This window comes from Narcine bancroftii, chromosome 7 (genome assembly GCF_036971445.1).
Source record: "Narcine bancroftii isolate sNarBan1 chromosome 7, sNarBan1.hap1, whole genome shotgun sequence".
In the NCBI taxonomy this organism is placed as follows: Eukaryota; Metazoa; Chordata; class Chondrichthyes; order Torpediniformes; family Narcinidae; genus Narcine; species Narcine bancroftii.
This window is the reverse complement of record NC_091475.1, coordinates 103,154,132-103,176,529: the sequence shown is the minus strand read 5'-3', so window position 1 is coordinate 103,176,529 and position 22,398 is coordinate 103,154,132. Positions and strand designations below refer to the sequence as shown.

The window sequence follows — 22,398 nt, the reverse complement described above, 5'->3', positions numbered from 1 at the left end:
GTAAAATTTCAGTTGGACTCGAGGCAATAGAATACTTTAAAGTGTCTTGATATTATTTGTGTACTATGTCAACAGAACTTGCTGCACCATCTACCAGATCAAGAACAGATGGTTACCTTGGCCCGTTTCAAGAATGATTACAATAACTTATCAGAACCAGAACAATTTGGAGTTGTGGTAAGTGTTCTGTGCAAATCATTGAGATCTGAAGAATTATTAATTCCTTTGAGCTTGCAATGGTTTTCTGGACCATAAGCATAGCTGAAGTTCAAGGTGTCTTCAGTGTGTTCAGTGCTTGTCATTCTGTTTACATTTTTGCATTATTATTAAAATGTATTATAGTCTTTTTGTTCTGCTCTTCATTTTAATGGTGTGAAATGGGTTACTTGAAAGGTCAAGTTCATTGCAGGAAGGAGTGAGGCAAAGTGTTTTTTAACATTTTTTCATCAGTTGGCTTAATAATTCTTTCACTGGAACTCGTTAAAATTTCAGCTAATGGGTAAGAAGTGAATTTTCTTTGTGAAGCAAATTAATTTAGGTGCAACGAGAAATGCACGAGGTTGCTGTGACAGGCAAGAGCTGGTAGTTGTCAGCTCTGGGAGCAAGGAATGAAAAAAAAATACTAATTTAAGGAGTTTTAAAAAATCTGTTGCAACAGAAATAGTAAGAAATAACAAAAGCATGAACCTAAGGTTATAGAAAATGTGAGAAATGTATAGATCCTCTATTTAACTAATGGAATGATGGGATTCTCGGCAAGGCCAGCAGTTTATTGGCATTCATAGTTGCTCTTGAGAAGTGATGGTTAGTAAAATCCTTGAGCAACTGCCATGTGTCTGGGGTAGATACATCAGTCTTGGATTTGGAGTTTCAAACTTTAAATTTATGACAATTAATTAATGGAACTGTGTTTAATAATCAGGGCTGTGTGAAAAGGAAAATGATAAATGTTTTGCTTGCAGAGCTAAACATAATGATATATTTGTGTAAAAGTTGAATTTTGTAGACCATTTTTGAATGTTAAATTTATGGGGTCAACTATTGCATAGATGGAACTTTTATGGGGCTGAAATTCACACTGAAGTCCAAAATACCATGTCACTTGCACAAGTCCAATGAATAAAATAATAGTCTTCACATCAAAACACACATCCTACCATGTGGGAAGTCGGGGCGACGGTAAGTATCTGCGTCATCAGAGCCATCAGGAGTTCCGATCAGCTGGGGCTGACGCGAGAGTCCACGTTCTCGGCTTGTGGGTGGCTGGATCTAAGGTGAGAGTCCGCATTTGAGATGATGGTATTTCCCATGGGCGGATGACCGAGGCACGAGTCCAGGTTCGAGGCGTCGAGAGCTTCAGTGGGTGGGCAGCCGAGGCTGAGGTATCATTCCACGTTTGAGGCATTGGGAGCTCCGTCCTGCTGGTGGCTGGGACCATGGTGAGAAACAAGGATTGAATTTTATGCAAAATATGTGAAAATTCCAGATATTTTGGCCAAAAATTGGGGTTGACTTTGACATCGACTTCTACATGAGTATATTCAGTAAGCATGTTGCAACTAATAGTGAACGATATTTCATCCTTCATGTATGCAAGGAGCATCTATAAAACTGACCAAAGGTGACTTCATACATTACTGATGTGAGGTGGGGGCAGTTGCAAACAAAGTAAAAAGCCCCTTTCACAATTTTTAGCAACATGTAGCCACATCATCCTTCCATCATGAAACATATTGGATAAAAAGTCTTGATTTAATTATCCTTTTCTCTGCACAAATCCTTGAGAATGAACCTTGTTCCTCATCTTATATTTTTGGATGTGATTCCTGAATTCCATAAGGGTGAATTCCATAACCAGAACACCACCACGTAATGTTGCCTGCATTTAATAATTATGCAACACTTAGCCTGTGAAATTTTGATGGCTGCCTAATATTTCTGCCCATAGCTGATATCCACTTCTGCAGAGAGCAGTTTGAAAGATGATAATGTGTTGAAGGTCAGCTGTTGTTGCATTTGACCTGATGTGTCTCTGTATTCATCTGTATGCCACCACAGTTTGTGAATGTAATGAACTCATTCATTTGAATGGCATAACAGAACTGGAAAGAGATGTTTGTTTTGTCTTCATATTGTTCACTGTAAAAAAAAAAGTATGCTTTCAATAAATTTACTTCAGCTCAGTATAATTTAAAATTAATTTAATGTTTCTTACTTTTTAAATCATTGGGAAGTATTTCAACTGTTTCTAAACAGCAATTTGGAGAAAGTCAGTCAAAGCCTTGCACAACGTGAACTGTCAGAATGTCAAATGGCAGTTTCTGGATGATGCTCAGGTTCTCATCCTGAGGCTGAAATTTCATTCGCTGACTGCTCTGCCTTGCATTGACTGTGTCAGTGGTCCTTCAGGCACTGAGAGTTGTGTGGCTGTAAAAGTTGACTGTTACCATGGAGACTGCAGAAACGCTAAATACGAGACTTGAACTGGATTAAACAGGATACAACCTTTCACACTGATTTTTGCTGTTGAAGTCATGAGGCACATGTCACTCACCAGTTCTTTTGTGCTTTCTTACATTTCACATTCTTTTACTCCCAAATTTTCTTACATATTTAACATTCCTCTAATTCATCTCAGGCAGCTTTTATCATTTTTTCCTGTCTTAAACAATGATTTTAAGAAGGTGGATGCCTTTTTGTCATTGGTGCATTTCTATCCATTTATGGCACAAAAATAATCCAAAAAAAAGTTAAGGGTTAAAATTCACTCTTGTAAAACATTTTGGGTCCACCGAAGATGTAATGTGAAGCTTTTTTTGTGAACAAACACCATCTCCCCATTTGAAAATTAAGTGATCATTGATTATATACAATATTCCATGTTAATCAAATATTTTCTTTGTCAATGACTGTTATTCCGAAGTTGTCACTTACAACAATGAAATCAGTGGTGTTGCTGTTCCCTATTGGAACTATGCAAGGTCAGATGGCATGATAGGACATGAACAGCATCCTTAAGTCAGGAATTACCACCTCCACATATGCTGTATCCATTGCATTAATTGAGCAGCTTTGTACCTTTGGTTACATTCATGGTGACGTGGTGACATTTGATGGTCAGCATCGTTTCTGGAGATGGGATATCTTTGTTTTACTAATTAAAAACACAAAAATGCTGGAGGAGCACAGCAGGTCTTGCAGAGTGCATAGGAGGTAAAGATATGTCACTGTTTCAGGCCTGAGCCCTCTTCAAAGTACCTTGTTCAGTCTTAAGCCGTGTTCAGGTGGAATGGCCTGGAGAATGTGGCTGTGGGTGTCTGTGAAGAGATGTTCAGGTGGCAGCGCTGAAGGCAGTGTTCTGACACCTGAATGGACTGAAGCGGGGAGAGGTGCCGCGGAGCAAACACTGGCTCCTGAGTCCTGGCAGGGGCAGCAGTCTGACAGCTCGTTTCCCCATTGCCTGACAGCTCGCTTTCCCGCTGCCTGACAGCCCTCCAGTGTAGGACTACGGGGCAGGAGCAGCCAGGGCGGGACATCAGGGGACCGAAGTCACGTGCCGGCCGTGCCAGCCCCGTAGTCCCATGTCAGGGGACTGTCAGGCAGTGGGGAGGGTAGGTGTCGGCAGCAGGGACTCCTGTTCCACAGTGTCCCCGGTCCGCATGGTGACTCCTGCCCCACACTGTCCCTGGTCCACTGTGGGGAGGGTGGCTATCAACAGCCTGCCCGCTGCTAGGTACCTGAAAGCTGCTAGCTGCCTTGCTGCTTTCAGGTGCCTAGGGGGTGCTCTCTGAGCCGGAGAATATACCTCCCCGAGGACGATTAGGTAAGTGCTCCTCGGGGCTGGGTTCTCCACTCTCAGGTGGCCACCCGACAGCCGCATTCGTGTATTTTAGACGGCTTTAAATTTGGGTATTCTGGCCACCTGAAAGCACCTTCAATAAACTGCAGGATGGAGCATCCAGGTTGTTTGGATGTTATATCTCTGGTCAGTGTTAAATCCTCAGTGAATATCATTACTTGAGGACTGAGCCATTTTATGGATGATAATGGAAGATCGGCATTATACTTTTGCAATTTAGTTTTTAAAATAATAGTGCAATTAGAAGCACAGATTGATTGCTGTTAAGGGACTTTGAGCTGCTGTACTGCAAAATTTTGAAGTGAAATTGGGTATTGGTTCCAGTGAGGACGCACAAGACAAAGTCTAAAGTGAAAACACAAAATGCTGAAGATGTTCAGTTGATGTAACAGTGTCCTTTATGTAGCAAAGGCAAAGATACATAACTGATGTTTCAGGTTTGAACCCTTCAATGTTTGAAAAATGCTGGCAAGCATCTGAACAAAAGAGTAGGAGGGGGGTGGCAAGGCAGGAGATGATGGGTGGAGAAAGGAGGGAGGGGTCAGCAGCAATGAGGGGGAGGAGGAATGTAGGGCTGTGTGGGTGAAAGAACTGACAGGAAAGGGGGAGGGGAAAGAAAAGTTGAGCAGGTTTAATAGAAAGCAGTAAAGTCAATGTTCATGCCATGTGGCTGGATGGTGCCGAGATAGAAAATAAGATGTTGTTCCTCCAATACATGGTTGGTCAGGGTGAGAATGTACTTAAGGCCATAGACAGACATGTGAGCACAAGAGTGTGACCCAGGATTGAAATGGTTGTCCACTGGGAGGTTGCTGTGGTTGCGAAAGGAGTAGAAGGGCTGAGTGATGCGATCTCCCAGTCTGCGACTGGTCTCTCTGATGTACAAGTGAAGTGTTGCTTCATATGGAAGACCTGTTTGGACCGTGATGGGGGAGGAGGTGTGGGCACAGGTGTTGCACCTCCTGCAGGCACAGGGGAAGGTGGCGGGAATGTGATGGGTGGAGAGGGATAAGTGAAAGAGTGAATCACAGATGGAGCACTCCCTGCGGAAGGCATAAAGAAGAGAAGGAAAAATGTCAGTGGAATCCTGTTGTAAGTGCCGGAAATTCCAGGGGATGATGTGTTGGATGTGGAAGCAGGTGGGGTGTTAGGTGAGGATGAGGGGGATTCTATGTTGGTTGCGTCTTGGGTTGGGGGGGCCCAGAGCAGATGAGTGCAAGATGCAGGTGAGGGCTGAGTTGATGGTGCTGGAGGGGAAGCCATGTTTGTGGAAGAAGGCAGACATTTCAGAACCTCTGGAATGGATGACCTCATCCTGGAAACCAATGTGACAGAGACAAAGAAATTAAGAGCAGGGGGAAGGGTACAAGTAAGTATAGTCCAGGTAGTTTTGGGAGTTGGAGGGTTTATAGTATATGTCAGTGGAAAGCTATTCTCCTGAGATAACAGGAAAATTCAGGAAGGGGAGATGGACCAGGTAAGTTTGAGATCGAGTTGGAAGTTGACAAGCTCATCATTCATGCATGAGGCAGGAAGAGTTGGGGTGGGGGTCTTGCCTGTGTAGGCTTGCAGCATAGATTGCTCCACAAAGCCTTCAAACAGACAGGAGTAGCTGGGACTCATGCAGGTACCCATGGCTACTCCTTTTATTTGGAGTAAGTGAGATGAGTTGAAGGAGGTTATTTAGAGTGAGGGCAGGGTGGTGGTAGAGGATGACTGGTTGGATCTTTGGTCCAAGAAGAAGTGAAGTGCTTTTAGACTTGTGTGGGGGATAGAGGTATAAAGGGATTGGACATTCATTATGAAGATGAGGTGGTCTGGTTTTGGGAATCTGGTCATTGAGGAGATGGTGGGCATATGAAGTATTATGGATGGTGGTGGCGAGGGAAAGTTCAATTTTTTTTTCATGGTATAAGTGGGAAAAATTGCTCGAGAGTTTTGTATGGAAACTATGAACAAATAGTTAAAGGAGATTTTTTTTGGAAATAATAATGTACTGTTTGCATGAGATGTTAAGGTTATCTGAAAAATTCTACATTAGGAGAAGTCCATTAATCTTACAGTTCATTAAATTCATGGTGCATACAGGCCATTTATATTGTGCAAAGGCTGCCACTGGAGTGTTCAGTTGGGCTTGAGATTCAAAATGTTGGATGTAGTAGAAAAGCTTTTGAAAGTTTCATACAACATTTCCTCTACTTCTGAAAGGTAGAGTGAATGAAGAAAGCTAGGTAGGTTCCAGACATGGGTCGAGAGTTGTGGTGAGAAATTGTTAGGGAAATGGGAGGGGACAAAAAGTATATCTTTCTGGAGGGTTGCAGAAATGGGCCTTGGAATCTTGGAATTCTTTGATCTGCTTTTGTGTGGATGGGACAGCATGATTAGCTTCCTAGAAAATCACCTAATGGGCTTGCTGTTCAGTGCAGAACATCTTGCCACGATGTTCAGATGCATACTTGTTTAACAATACAGTAACAGCAAACTGCTCATAACAAAATGCCATAAGACGCTTTTAGATGTTCCAAAAAAGATTTGGTGACTGCAGGCGCGGCTAGCAGAGTTCAGTTGGCATGTTTAGATGGCCACGGAATGGACGGCTTTCGGGCACTTGAATGTGCCAGCTGACTGCTAGCCGTTTAGCAGCAAATCTACTCAAGACAGCAGTCTGACAGCTCGCCTCACCGCTGCCTGACAGCCCCAGTACAGGACTGTGGGGCTGGGGCGGCCGGGGGGTGAGTATGGGGCTGGGGTGGCCGTCCCCGAGGATCCTGACTTATCGAAAGCTCTCACCTTTTAAATTTAGCGGGATTTTGTGTGCGTGTATAAGCCCAGTAGTCTCATGCCAGGGGACTGTCAGGCAGCGGGGAGGAAAGGGTGGCTGACAGTCAGCCTGCCTGCTGCTAGGCACCTGAAAGCTGCTAGAAGCTTTGCCTCAGCTGCTTTCAGCTGCAATGGGGAATACTCCGAGCAGGATATTATACCTACTGGAGAAGGGTAGGGCGAGTAGACCTCCTGGCTGGCTTTTCCTGTTTCAGATTGCCACACGACAGCTGCACAGGAGAATAATGTGCGGCTTTACAGTTGGGTATTGTGGCCATCTGAAACCGGCTATAGAATAGCAAGTGTATAGTTCTGAATTATTGATTATTGGCATAAAATTGCAAACTATCCACAGGAAATAGCAAATAGCAAGTGACCAAAAACAACAATTCCATGCATAAAGATTATTTGGATACATAATTTCAGTACTGAAGAAAGGCAAATGTAATAATTCACACGATAAATTGTCAGAATTATTCAGAGGCAAACTGAAGATTGAAGTGTATATTCAATACTTATTTCTATCTGGAAAATTGTAATAAATTTACAGAAATGCAGTACTATTTTGTGGGGACTCTTGAAGGCCATATCAGATGAGTTATTTTTTAATATTCTGTATTTGGCTGAGAATTTGTGAGGACATTGTTATCGTCAAGCCCATTTCATGATTTAACCCTTGAGAGCTGATTCAAAGCACTTGTGTGAAATCTGCATTCTGAACGTGTTATCGGCTTGAATCACACTCTCAGCCATCTGTTTCAGAGTATTTAAATTAGATTGCCATTTGCTCTGATATTTTAAACTCTGAATATTCCCAAAGGGAAAGAGAAAACTGCCACTCAGGTAATTGGAAGATTTAATGACTGGTATTTTATCATCAAAACACACAAGAACAGGTATTCATTTGCAAACTATAATTGAGTTCAGTTATTGGAAGGTATTGAACTTGTGTTCAGGGTCCCAATTACAGGATGGCCACAAAATCAGTGGCACAACTGGCAAAGTTGTTGCCGCACAGTTCCAGAGTCTCCGGTTTAATCCTGACTTCAGGTGCTGTCAGTGTGAGAATTTCATGTTCTGTAGTGTGCTTTGGTTTCCTCCCACAACCCAAAGATATGAAAGTTGGTAAATTAACTCACCACTCTAAATTGTCCATCGAGTGTTCATGAGTAGGGAAGCTGATGAGAAAGTATGCAGAAGAAAAATAATGGGATTAGTGTTGGATCAATGCAAATACTGTAGGTTGTTGAGGGTCAAAGGGCCTACTTCCCAACTGAATCTCTCTTTGATTCTCTGATCAACTCTAACCATCAGATGTGCCATTAACATTGAGGATGAGCAAAATTCAAGGCATAATTAAAGCTAGTCTGGAACAGATTTGGTTAATAAGTATAATGTCGTTTGACTATTTGCTGAAATGCTTTGTGAATTTCATGACTGTAAAAGGCGACATGGTTAGCGTAGCGAATGACTCACTATTCTGGCGCCAGCGACCATTGTTTGAATCTGGTGCTATCTGTAAGGAGTTTAGGTTTTCCCCATGACCTGCATGGGTTTTCCCTGAGTGATCTGGTTTCCTTCCATCTTCAAGACTACAGGGTTGTAGATTAAATGTGTGTAACGGGCGCCACAGGTTTCAATATCCAGAATTGGCTTTTACTATGTTGTAAATTTAAAAAAAAATTTACACTAGAGCTTAATGCATACTGTCCCCAGGTTATCATAGCCTGAATTATGGACAACTTGACATATAAATGGTTGGAGCAATGTCATAGGCAAAGGGGCTTGAACTGTACTCTAGTGTTGTTTGTTCAAATAGGCTACCATAATATTAAATTCTATTCATTATTTTGCATTTTGACTATAAACTCATTTTCATAACATTCAAAATGGTTATGAATGTATATTCACTACTGTGAAAGGCATTTCCCTCTGTCTTTCTCTGTCTCTCTCTCTCACAAGATCACAAGATAAAGAAACAGAAGTAGGACATTTGGCCCATCGAGTCTTTTCTGGAACTCCACCCTGAGCTAAATTGTTTTTGCATCTTGTTCCAAATTCCAGCCTTTTTGCCTATCCCTTGATAGCATGACTAATTAGATACCTATCAATTATAATCTCTTTCCTGTGATTTCATGGATTCTCATTAAGCAGCCTCTTATGCATCACCTTTTCAAAGGCCTTTTGAAAATCCAAATACACTGCATCCAAAGCCTCTCCCTTGTCCATCATACTTAAGATTACCTCAAAAAATTCCAATAGTTTGGTCAAACAGAAGCTTCCCTTCATGAAACCTCAAGGTGCATGGACCTGTCATGTCATGCACCTCGAGGTATTTCATTACCTCATCCTTGAGGATAAACTTCAAAAACTTTCCAACTACTGAGGTCAGACTAATAGGCATATAATTTCCTTTTTTCTGTCTCTCCCCTTTCATAAATAGAAGAACTACATTTGCGACATTCCAATCCTCCAGAACCATGCCAGAGTCTATTGATTTATGGAAAATCAATTGCATTGCCTCCACAATATGCAAAGCCGTCTCCTTCAGAACCCACGGGTGAACCTCATCTCGTCCGGGAGACTTATCTATCTTTAGTCCATTCAGTTTACTAAGCACTATCTCTCTAGTAATCCTGACTATTCTATTCCCTAAGACCTCTGGATATCAGGTATATGTCTTCCTCAATCTTCACTGCAAAATACTCATTTGGTTCCTCTGCCATCCCATTATAATTTTTCCAGCATCATTTTCAATCAGTCCTATTGTCTACCTGTCTCTCTTTTACTGTTTATATAACTCTTAGTATACTTTTGTATGTTATTTGCCAATTTCCTTTCATAATTCATCTTTTTTTGCCACTTTCTGTAAGTTTTTTAAAGTCTCCCAGTCCTCTGTTTTTCCATTAATTTTGCTTTATTGTATGCTCTCCTTTTTGCTTTTATTTTGGCCTTAACCTCTCTTATTACCCACATTTGTGCTATTTTTCTATTCATAATTTTTTTTGTGCTTTCTTGATTTCTTGTCCAAATATCATCCAATTCTGCTCTGCTGTCCCTCCATCTAGCTTACTTTTCCAGTCACCTTGGGCCAGTTCCTCTCTCAAACCACTGTAATTCCCTTTGTTCCACTGAAATATTGATGCACCTGATATCAACTTTTCTTTTTCATATTTGAAACTGAACTCAATCCTGTTATGATCACTATTTCCTAAGGCTTTAATTGCCTTTAATTCCCTAATCAGCTCAGATTCATTACACATAACCCAATGCAAAACCACCGATCCCCCTGCTGGGCTTATTGACAAGGTGTTCCAAAAAGCCACCCCGTCGGCATTATGCAAGTGCTCTCTCTCCTGAGATCCAGCACTTTCCTGACTTTCCCAATCCCCTCTCATGTTAAAATCCCCCATAACTGACATTTTCGTTCTTTAACTATTTTTCTATTTCCAGTTGTAAGTCGTTGTTCACTTCCTGACTGCTGTTTGGGGGCCTGTATATACTATTAAGGTCCTTTTAGCCTTGCCATTTGTGGTCATTCTGAACTTTGTTACCCTTGCCTTTTCTCAACCCATAAGGATTCTACCACTTCTGCTCCTATGTCCCTTCATTCTAGTGATTTAATATCATTGTTTACCATCAGGACCATGTCACCCCCTCAACGTACCTGCCTATTTTTCCTATACACGGTATACACTTAGGAATTCAGCTCCCAACACATCCATCATTAAGACATGTCTCAGTGATGGGTACAATGTCCTATCTTTCAATCTGTAGCTCTACAATAAACTCATCTACTTTATTTCTAATGCTCTGTACATTTAAGTACAGTGTCCTTAGACCAGAATCTGTTATCAATTTTGCTACATTCTTTTTTAAAAAATTTTATTTAAAAGATAGTAAAAAAAAAGCGTAACATACAGTATAGAAATAATCAAGAAAAAAATAAAGGTTTTACATTAACACCCATCCCACCCTCCCACCCCTTCAGCCAACTCCCTTAAGGGGAGCAAAAAAAATATAGAATATATATATATATATATATATAAAACATTCTAAATGTTAAATAACATTTCAAAGTATATCTAAATGCATATATTTCAAATACAGAGACCACTTACTAACAAAAGAAGAAGAATTATCATGTAAATTATAAGTAATTTTTTCCATGACAATTCATACTTTCAATTCATTGTGCCAATGTGATATATTAATTTCAGTTTCATCTTTCCAAGTACTAGCAACACATTTACGCGCTACTGATAACACCAAACGTACAAAAGCAATTTGAATTTTGTCCAATCCCATTCCCCTTAACAAATACAAATTTCCCAACAAACAAATCATTGGATCTAATGTTAATATAAAATTATATAACTTTTCCAAAACTACTTTAATTCCTTGCCAGAATGATTGAGCGTTAACACAAGTCCAAACAGCATGTAGAAAAGTTCCAATAAATGAGCCACATCTAAAACAAGAATCCGAATTACTAAACCCATTTTTTTTTGGCTTTTCTGGGGTCAAATATAATTGATGTAAAAAATTATAATTAATCATTCCATATCTTACATTAGTCAATTTAATTACATTTAATTTTAATTACAATTTAATTTAATTACATTGTCCTGACACACATTCGCCCAACCATCTTCAGGAAAAATAAATACTAAATCACTCTCTCATTAAAGTTTATAATTGTCCGAATCTTGTAACAAATTATACATAACTGAAATGTAACCCTTTTTCGGTATAGAAGAAATCAAAGATTCAAATCTCGACAAAGTAGGTAAAATCATCTCTCTACCATATTTATCTTTTATCAAAACTCTTTGATAATACGAAAACAAAGAATTTACAGGTATATCAAATCTTTCTCTCAATTGATTAAAAGAAAGAAATTGCCCCTCAACAAAACAATCTTGTATTGTCTTTATACATTTAGAATCCCAAATCTTTAAATGGTTATTAAACATTGAAAAAGGAATAAGCTGATTATTATACAATGGAGGTAAAATAGATAATTTATCTTTCGACCCTAACACCCTATTTTTTAATCCAAATCTTTAACAAATGTTTCATTATCGGCATATCATATTGCTGTAACAAAATCAAATTCCAACAAAATATAAATTAATGTATCTCAACCCTAGAAATGCACGCCATCTCCACTTTAGCCCAGCTAGGAGGCTGATCTAAATCCATCAATCTACTAATAAACTTCAACTGGGCCGCTTATAATAGTTTTGAAAATGTGGTAATTGTAGTTCGCCCAATGTATACTTTCATCTAAATATATCCAACACCACTCGAGCTAATTTACCTTTCCATAAAAACTCTCACACTACTTTATTCAAATCTTAAAAAATGCCCTTAGTAAGTAAATAAGGTATTGACTGAAATAAATATTGAATTCAAGGAAAAATATTCATTTTAATACAATTAACCCAACCAATCAAAGTTAATGGATGATCTTTCCACTTAATCAAATCTGTTTTAATCAATCTTAATATAGGTACATAATTTAATTGATATAATGATTGATAATTAGTATCCATAAACACATCTAAATATTTAATTTTACTTGTCCACCTTAATTTTGTAATAGTTTTAAATTCAGAATAATCTCCTACTCCATCTCGTAAAATTTCACTTTTATCTCAATTAACTTTATATCCCGATAATTCTCAAAATTTGAGCAAGCACTCTTGCAATTGTTTCAACGACCGTTCCGGTTCTGTCAAGTATTCCAACACATCGTCTGCAAATAATTTAATTTTATATTCTTCATTCTTAACTCTTATCCCTCTAATTTCTTCATTTTGTCTAATAGCCTGAGCTAACGGTTCAATAACCAATGCAAATAAGGCTGGTGACAACTGGCAGCCCTGTAGAGTTGAACGAGTCAATTTAAATGGTAGAGAAATCTGTCCATTTGTCACCATCCTAGCAATTGGGTTCATATATAAAGCCTTAACCCAACCAATAAAAAATGGCCAAATTTCAATTTCTCTTACACTTCAAATAAAAAATCCCACTCAACCCTATCAAAAGCTTTTTCTGGATCTAATGCATCCACCATAGAATGGTTAGGTTGCTTTCGATATGCGTTGACCAAGTAATTAATCGAAATATATTGTCTGATGCATTTCTATTCTTAATAAAACCTGTTTGATCAATATGTACCAATTTAGGTAATTATTTAGCAAGTCTATTAGCTAATACTTTCGCTATAATTTTATAATCTACATTCAATAAAGAAATGGGTCTATATGAAGACACTTTTAATGGATCTCTTTTTTTGGAATGACATTTATTAAAGCACTTAAACATGATTCTGGTAACTTCTGATCTTCAGTAACTTGATCAAACACTTCTCCGAATACATTAGAGAAATCATCATAAAAAAGTTTATAAAATTCCACAGGGAATTCATCATTCCCTGGGAATTTTCCATTAGGCATTTCCTGAATAGCTTCCTTAATTTCAAAATCCGTAAATGGAGATTCCAATTCCTGAACATCATTTCTGTCTAACTTTAATTTAGATAAGTAAGAGTCAATAGAACCATTATCCTGTTTCCCCTCAGAAATATATAATTTTAGATAAAATGAATAAAACTGGTCATTAATTTCCTGAGGTTTATAAGCAATTTTTGAATTCTTCTTAACAGCATTAATAGTCCGAGATGTCTGTTCAGCTTCCAATTGCCAAGCAAGTACCTTATGAGCTCTTTCCCCCAACTCATAATAACGTTGTTCAAATCGATTAATTAAGCGCTCAAACTGTTTAAGTTTGTAAAGTATTATATCGTAATTTAAAACTCGCTAATACGACTTTTTTTTATCTTCTGTTACACCTTTCTGAAAATCTTTCTCTAACTCAGCAATCTTATTTTCTAACTCTAAACTTTCTACCATATATTGTTTCTTAATTTGGTAGAATAACTAATAATTTTCCCCCTCAAATATGCTTTTAAAGCATCCCATATTATAAAATGGTTATCCACAGAATTAACATTCTCGGTCAAAAATAAAGAGATATGCTCTTTAACAAAAATAACAAACTCTTTTTATTTCATTAACATTGCATTAAACCTCCATCTAAATGACTGACGTACTACCTCCAAACTTTCACAAGAAAAAAGTAATCATGAATGATATGATATAATTCTACTTTTATTTCTTTGGCTTGGCTTCGCGGACGAAGATTTATGGAGGGGGTAAAAAGTCCACGTCAGCTGCAGGCTCGTTTGTGGCTGACAAGTCCGATGCGGGACAGGCAGACACGATTGCAGCGGTTGCAAGGGAAAATTGGTTGGTTGGGGTTGGGTGTTGGGTTTTTCCTCCTTTGCCTTTTGTCAGTGAGGTGGGCTCTGCGGTCTTCTTCAAAGGAGGTTGCTGCCCGCCAAACTGTGAGGCGCCAAGATGCACGGTTTGAGGCGTTATCAGCCCACTGGCGGTGGTCAATGTGGCAGGCACCAAGAGATTTCTTTAGGCAGTCCTTGTACCTTTTCTTTGGTGCACCTCTGTCACGGTGGCCAGTGGAGAGCTCGCCATATAATACGATCTTGGGAAGGCGATGGTCCTCCATTCTGGAGACGTGACCCATCCAGCGCAGCTGGATCTTCAGCAGCGTGGACTCGATGCTGTCGACCTCTGCCATCTCGAGTACTTCGACGTTAGGGGTGTAAGCGCTCCAATGGATGTTGAGGATGGAGCGGAGACAACGCTGGTGGAAGCGTTCTAGGAGCCGTAGGTGGTGCCGGTAGAGGACCCATGATTCGGAGCCGAACAGGAGTGTGGGTATGACAACGGCTCTGTATACGCTTATCTTTGTGAGGTTTTTCAGTTGGTTGTTTTTCCAGACTCTTTTGTGTAGTCTTCCAAAGGCGCTATTTGCCTTGGCGAGTCTGTTGTCTATCTCATTGTCGATCCTTGCATCTGATGAAATGGTGCAGCCGAGATAGGTAAACTGGTTGACCGTTTTGAGTTTTGTGTGCCCGATGGAGATGTGGGGGGGCTGGTAGTCATGGTGGGGAGCTGGCTGATGGAGGACCTCAGTTTTCTTCAGGCTGACTTCCAGGCCAAACATTTTGGCAGTTTCCGCAAAGCAGGACGTCAAGCGCTGAAGAGCTGGCTCTGAATGGGCAACTAAAGCGGCATCATCTGCAAAGAGTAATTCAGCTCTTAATACTCTACCTTGCAAATGTGCTGATACCAAAAATAAATCAAATCTAGAAAACGAATCTTGTCGTGAAGAATAAAAAGAAAAATCTTTCTCTGAAGGATTAACTTTTCTACAAATATCCACCAAATTTAAATCTTTCATTAACTCATTAATTTGTGTTGCCATCTTTGATTTCCTTATACTTTCTGGATTTCTGTCCAGTAAAGGGTCCAAAACACAATTAAAATCACTACCAACTAAGACGTTTTCATTAGCTTGAGTTAACAGTAAAAAAAGCTTCTGAAATAAACCACTCATCACCTTTATTAGGGGCATAAAGATTCAGCAAAAATTTTACAGTTCACTCTTAATACTCTGCCAGCATACCCCTCTGAAGATTCCAATTCAAATGGTAAATATTTTATGAATCAAAATCGCTACTCCTCTTGCCTTAGAATTAAAAGAAAAAGAAAAAACATGACCAACCCAATCTCTTTTCAATTTCAAATGTTCTTTTTCAGTCAAATGTGTTTCTTGTAAAAAAGTAATATCAATTTTCATTTTCTTAATATCAGCCAATATTCTCTTTCTCTTAATTGTATTATTTAATCCCTGAACATTAAAAGTTGCAAAATTCAATTTAGACATCTTTTTTAACTACTAATATATTTACACACTATAAAATAATGCTCCCCTCTATAATTCCTCCAAAAGAAAACCCCTCAATTTTTTTTTTAATTACAAATGAAAACCACCCAAAGGTAGTAACACCCTAATAATCTGGGTGTGGTAAGCCCACTAGCAGCAGATGACTATCAAAGTTTTCAGTGTCATCCACCCCACCCCCCCCCACCCCAGCCAGCTACATATTTATTATTTAATTAAACACAATAATACGTAGTCCATATATTCAGCCCAATGATTCCAAGCCCAACAACTGCTCCGGATCTTCAACATCAAGAAGACTTTGTGTCATCTCTTCTTTCTTTCCATTCTTTCCATACCCATGTCAATTTCTATTTCCATTAACCCTCCTCTTAGGAGACAACGGAGGAGAACGCCCATTTCTTCGCAGTTCCGGCAAAGAATTAGCAAAAACCAAAGCATCATGATCATTCTCAAAGAATTAAGGTTAAAAATTTCCATAAAAATACCTTCAAAATTGCAGGATAACGAAAAGCAAACCTGTAGCCTTTTCGCCACAAAACACCTTTGGCCATATTAAATTCTCATTGTCTTCTAATAACCTCTTGGCTCAAATCGGCATAAAAGAACACTCTGTCATTTTGAACCAATAATGGAGACTGATTCTGCCGTGCTTTCTGTACTGCCATACGTAGAATCTTGGTATTTTAAGACTGCTCTTGGTGTTTGTCCTGGAAGCGGTTTTCTTCTCAGAACTCTGTGAGCCCGATCCAATTCCAAGCCCTCAGGAAAAAGCTCTTTACCCAGCACCTCTGGGATCGAATAATTAAAATTTTTTATAGGATCGGCACCTTCAATGTCCTCTGGAAGACCAACTATTTTCACATTATTCCTTCGGCTTTGATTTTCCAACGAATCAATCCTCTTCATTAAATCTCTTTTTTAAAACCCCCAATCTACAAAAGAACCTTCCACTTTTTCAATTTTTTCTCTATTACGTTCCACCTGATTTTGACACTCAGAAAAGGCTGATTCAATTTTCTTAAAATTATCTTGCACAGTATCAACTGATTTTATACATCGATTAATATCACTCTTAACTACAGTCATTTCCTGTTTCATAGTTGACATTTCATCACACAGGGTATTCATTTTTTATTTTCATCTCCATAAATCCTTGATTCACCTGAATTGATATTTGTTTTGACATATTGTGCATTTGACAAGCAATCCCTTCCAAAATAGTAAACACTAAATCCATTCCAGATTCCACCTCCACTTTTTGAAGTCTACCTCCTTTAACTTCAGGTTCTTCCTCCTGGACAAATTCCACTAAGGTAAGTTCCTCTTCTTCCTCAGTCAATGTAGATCCTTTAGCTGAACAGCTGCGTGTCTGGACACCCGACACCGGCACCTCGACCTCTTCGGGATGCCGGCGTTCGGACTCCCCTACAGCCCATACTTTGTCCAGCAATTCTCGGACTCGGTATGCCCCACGCAAGGCAGGCAACGCTGCCGGACATGCAGAAGCATCCTACACTGCACACCACCGAGCCGCCCAGCGATGTTGCGGGTTCGCAGGTCCCCTTGTTGGCCGTGCCGCCCGCATGCATGACTTCAGGTGAACGCAGATTGGCAATGGCTGAGCTCACCAAGGTTTCGGCATCCATTTGCGGAGGCAGGATCGGCGCTGGAGTCAAACTCGAACAGGCTGGAGTCCTTTGAGGCTTAGAGACTCCCAGCGATGATTCTGTGGATTCAGCTATGCAGGTAGTCCTCAATTCTTCCGCACTTTTGTATGGTAATTTTCACATTGAATGCCATCATAAATCACTGTTATTTAAACAACTGTAAATAATATTTTTGACCACTTTTATGCTTTTTAAAAACTGGGTATTTAGTGATCCAGCTGGGGAAAGGTGGAATACACATCTTTCTTTTACGCCATCTTGGCATCCCCCAATTTTGCTGCATTTCTGTTGTTCATCAAATTCTCGTGTCTTTTCACCTGCATGTCCTTTCTGTCTTCTTTCCTGCAGATTATTTTTGACATTTTTCTATTTCCTCTTACGAACCTAACGTCCTGGTTCCCTTCTACCCTAATCTTCGCGTTCATATTCTGATTCCCACTCCACATGCCAAACTATGTTAAACCCTCCCAACAGCTCTTGCAAGCCTGCCTGTCAAGGTATAGGTCTCTCTCCCGTTCAGGTCCAGCCCATTCTTTTTGTACAGGTCAGACCTTCCCTAGAAGAGATCCCAATTATCCAGAATTCTGAAACCCTACCCCCTGCACCAATGCCTCGCATTCATTTGGCTCAACTTCCTGTTCCTAACATTTTTGGTATGTGGCACAGGCAGCAATCCTGAGATTACCACCCTTGAGGTCCTGTTTTCTTCAACTTTCTTTACTCCCTCTATTCCTCTTCAAGATCTCATCTCCACTCCACTCTGTCGTTGGTCCCCACGTCAGCCACGAAACTTGGTCACTCACCCTCCCCTCCAGAATTCTATGAACTCTCTCACACTCACCCCCCTCCTCTCCCCCCTCCTCTCCCCCCCTTCCTCCCCCCCTTCCTCCCCCCCTCCTCCCCCCCCCTTCCTTCCCCCCTTCCTCTCCCCCCTTCCTCTCCCCCCTTCCTCTCCCCCCTTCCTCTCCCCCCTTCCTCTCCCCCCTTCCTCTCCCCCCCTTCCTCTCCCCCCCTTCCTCTCCCCCCTTCCTCTCCCCCCTTCCTCTCCCCCCCTTCCTCTCCCCCCCTTTCTCTCCCCCTTCCTCTCCCCCCTTCCTCTCCCCCCCTTCCTCTCCCCCCTTCCTCTCCCCCCTCCTCTCTCCCCCCTCCTCTCCCCCCCTCCTCTCTCCCCCCTCCTCTCTCCCCCCTCCTCTCTCCCCCTCCTCTCTTCCCCCCTCCTCTCTCCCCCCTCCTCTCTCCCCCCATCCTCTCTCCCCCCTCCTCTCTCCCCCCTCCTCTCTCCCCCCTCCTCTCTCCCCCCCTCCTCTCTCCCCCCTCCTCTCTCCCCCCCCCCTCTCTCCCCCCCTCTCTCCCCCCCTCCTCTCTCCCTCCTCCTCTCTCCCTCCTCCTCTCTCCCCCCCTCCTCTCTCCCCCCCTCCTCTCTCCCCCCCTCCTCTCCCCCCCTCCTCTCCCCCCCCTCCTCTCCCCCCCCCTCCTCTTCCCCCCCCCCTCTCCCCAGTCAGGTCTGCCATTGCTTTTTTCCAACGCCCTTCATAAATTTTGCTCTATTGGCCACCAGTTTTCCCACAGTTTAAAAATTGTCTGCTATCGTAATTTATTGCCTCTCACCCCCCCATTGCAATTCTCCCACGACAAAGTTTATACTTTCATTTTAATCTTTTCTTCCTGCACTCATGCAAAAACTTGGGCCATTTCAGTCCCACAATGCAATTACCCATTTTACAATTGCCTGATTGCAAGGCCGGTGTTTGCATTTGCCTGGGATTGTACTAAGGGTCGAGGCCGTTAATCACCAGTGTGAGATGATATCATCTGATGCAGGTGTTTAGCTGATTTTATTTTCACACTAGGCACTTTAAAGTTCAATTGGCGGTTAATTCCTGAGATCACTTGCAAACGTGAAAGGGGCTTCTGTCTCTCCCTCTCCCCTCAATCTCCTTTGACAGAGCCAAAAAGAATTATCGCCTCTCCTGTTATCATATCCAATTAACACCTTTTTTAGTCTAGACCCCTCCCACGGCTAGTCATCCGTCTCTTTATTGAGACACCTTTTGGTAACATTGGAAATGTATCTTGGACACTGTGAGACTGGCTAAGTTCCTCAAGCATTTCTGTGTGTTTTTAATCTATTTGGGTGCACACTTTTGACCTCTCTTTTGATTGGGATTGAACATCTGTCTTAAATTCTTCTGTTGATTAAGCATTCTGTGCAGAATAAAACATTGCTTTCATTACAGTTACATTCTTTAGAGGCTGAAGAGCTGAAGTCTCCAGGTTAGATATTATCTCACCTAATGTCTCAGTTCTACTAGGAAGGTTTATGACGATTACACTGCATGAGTCACAAGGGAAAATACCAGGATACTGGAAATATTGTGGTATCTGTATTAAAAAAATAATTCCACAAATGCAATTTGTTGTTGATTAATATTAGTCACACAATGCAGAGTTGCAGAAACATCCATCAGTCCTGTGGTTATTTATTTAGAACTTGGTGAACTCGAGTCAGTTTCATACTTTCTAATCCTTTTTGTGTAAATGATTTTCCTGTCAACTCTGGTAAACATTTCAACATTCCGTGTGCAGAGTTTCCACTTAGCATTTGAGAAAATTCTACATGATTGTTGAAGATCAAAGTTATGAGGATTTAGAATGAATCTCAACTGGAGTAAAATTCAGCTGAAGGAGAGAAAATGTCTGGTCTATTGGGCCTGCTCTGCCATTCATTAAGGGCAAGGCTGATCTGGCCATGGACTTGACTCTGCTTACTTGCCTTTTCTCCACTGCCCTTAATTCCCTATTTAAAATCTGTTTTTGCCTGCAATGTATTTAGAGGCAGGATCTCCTGCTTCCATGGAAGAGAATTCCATCGAATCACTACTCTGAGAGAAACATTTCCTCCTAATCTGTTTTAAATCTTATCCTGTAAATGTTGAGACTACATTCCTAGTTCTTGTCTCATTTGTTGGAGGAAATGACCTCCATGTTTCTATCTTAACTATTCTTTTCATAATTACTGCATATATTTTGGTGTATAACTCAATTCTTGAAACCCTCAGAAGTCTCTCAGAAATGTGGGGTTGACAAAAAGGCCAGATACACTTTTGAGATCTTAAATTCGATTTGGCGTACAAGTCAACACTTTCAAAATGGATGGTCTCACACTTAGCATCACTCCTTCTGGCAGATGCTTACTCACCCACTCAATGTGTCTTTAAATCTTGACAGACTGTGTCTCCTCCACATAATTTGCTTTTTCACTCAATTTGATGTCATCACCAAATTTAGATATGCTGCTCTTGGTTCCCCTGAATACTTTCATCTAATCCTATACCCATTTACGTATCAAAATATTTTTTTTAAATTTCAGGCAGGTTGTTTCATAAACACACCACCTCTATGGAAGAAGTTGCCCCTCAGATCCCTGTTACATCCCTGCCCCCACCGCTGTAAACCTTTGCCTTTCAATTTTAGACTTTCCTACCCTGCCAAAAAGACTGCTATTCTCCTTTTAGCCACCATAATTTTGTTTTCCTATGTAAGCCCACTCCTCAGCTTTATGCTCCCCAAGGGAAATAATCCTAGCTTATCTCTATAATTCAAGTTCTCCTGACCAGCAGCATCTTTCTGAATCTTTATTGCTCTCTTGACAGTTTCAAGAAATTCATACCTGTGGCAAGGCTTACAATGCAGGCAGTTCCCAGATCATGAACAAGTTCCATTACCTAGGTCTCTCCATAAGCCGAATTTGTACACAAGGTGGAACAGGTACTTAAGGTTCTTATTTAGTGTTTGTGAGGTAACAATATGCACATGCACTAATTGGGGAACAGCCTGTTTGTAAGTACAAGTTTTTTGTAACCCGGATGTTTGTAACCCAGGGACTGCTTATATTCCAAATCATACATCCAAACTCCTGTACTCGTTGTTATTGATGAAGGCAAGAGTTCCAAACTATATCTTCACAATATCTCCCTAGGCAACGGTGTAAAGCAAGGCTGCATTCTTGCTCCAACTCCATCTTCTTCAGCATGATGCTATAAAGGGCCACAGAAGACCTTGATGAGGAGGACGGTGTGTACGTCGGATGCCGCACCGATTGCAGTCTGTTCAACCTGAGGTGAGCACAGTGCCACACCAAGATATTGGAGCAACTCATTCGAGAGCTACTCTCCGCTGACGATGCTGCCTTTGTTGCCTATTCAGAGACAGCCTTGCTGTGTATAACATCCTGCTTTACAAAGGCTGCTGAGCTCTTCAGACGGGAAGTCAGCTTGAAGAAGACAGAAGATCTCCATCAGCTCACACTTCAGGAAGAGTACCACCCTCCCTGTATTGCCATCGGTGAAAATGAGCTGAAGTCAGACCAGCAGTTCAGCTACCTGGGGTGCACCATCTCATCAGGTGCCAAGATGGATAGAGGTTGACAACAGACTGGCAAAGGCAAACAGTGCATTCGGCAGGCTGTACAAAAGAGTCTGAAACAACAAGCATCTGAAGAAAGGCACAAAGTTCACTGTGTACATTGCCATGTACTGACCACTCTCCTCTGTGGCTCTGAGTTGTTGGTCTCCAACCATCACTACCTCCAACTCGTTGAGCGCTTCCACCAACGCTGCATCCGCACCATCCTGAACATTCACTGGAATGATTCCATCACCGACGTTTAAGTTCTCAAACAAGCAGAGGTTACCAGCATTGAGACCATGGTGTTGAAGACACAGCGCAGGGCATGTCTTCAGGATGGAGAATCGTTGCCTGCCAAGATAGTGCTGTATGGCAATCTTTCCACTGTCTGGCAATCTTTCCACTGGCCACTATGACAGAGGGGCTCTGAAAAAGAGATACAAGGGCTCTCTGAAGAAATTCCTTGGTGCCTGTCACATTGACTATTGCAAATGGACTGCATGCCTCCAATTGTGAGGGTTGGCGACATAGCATTCAGCAGTCTGTATCCTCCTTCAGGACCACTTGCAGGACTGGCCTTGAGGACTAAAGGATATAGAGGAAGAACTGTGATGTAGCAGCACTAAACCCAGAACAGAATTTCCCTTGCATCCGGGCATGTTTGTGCTGCATTGACTTTGTCAGCCACGAGCAAATCTGCAGCAAACACAGACCCCGCCCCCTTTCCTAAATCTTAGTTTGTGAAGCCATGTACAAACTATGTGAAGCCATGTACTCATTATTGTTATTGATGAAGGCAAAAATTCC

At 41.1% G+C, this 22,398-nt stretch overlaps 1 protein-coding gene and 1 long non-coding RNA gene across 6 annotated transcripts in view; one reads left to right on the top strand and one right to left on the bottom strand.

Moving 5' to 3' along the window:
• The window catches only part of LOC138739144 (protein diaphanous homolog 3-like), a 481,652-nt gene that overhangs the window by 197,964 nt on the left and 261,290 nt on the right, over window positions 1-22,398 (top strand). For all 5 annotated transcript variants that reach the window (XM_069890655.1, XM_069890654.1, XM_069890657.1 and 2 more), the window contains one exon: window positions 76-177. In XM_069890655.1, the coding sequence (XP_069746756.1) occupies window positions 76-177 (102 nt within the window). The remainder of the gene's footprint in view (window positions 1-75; window positions 178-22,398) is intronic.
• On the bottom strand, window positions 53-20,944 carry LOC138739146 (uncharacterized). The gene is made up of 3 exons (XR_011342042.1): window positions 20,855-20,944; window positions 7,819-7,857; window positions 53-2,139 (listed from the first exon to the last, which is right to left on the bottom strand). It is a non-coding gene; the product is annotated as an uncharacterized lncRNA (long non-coding RNA).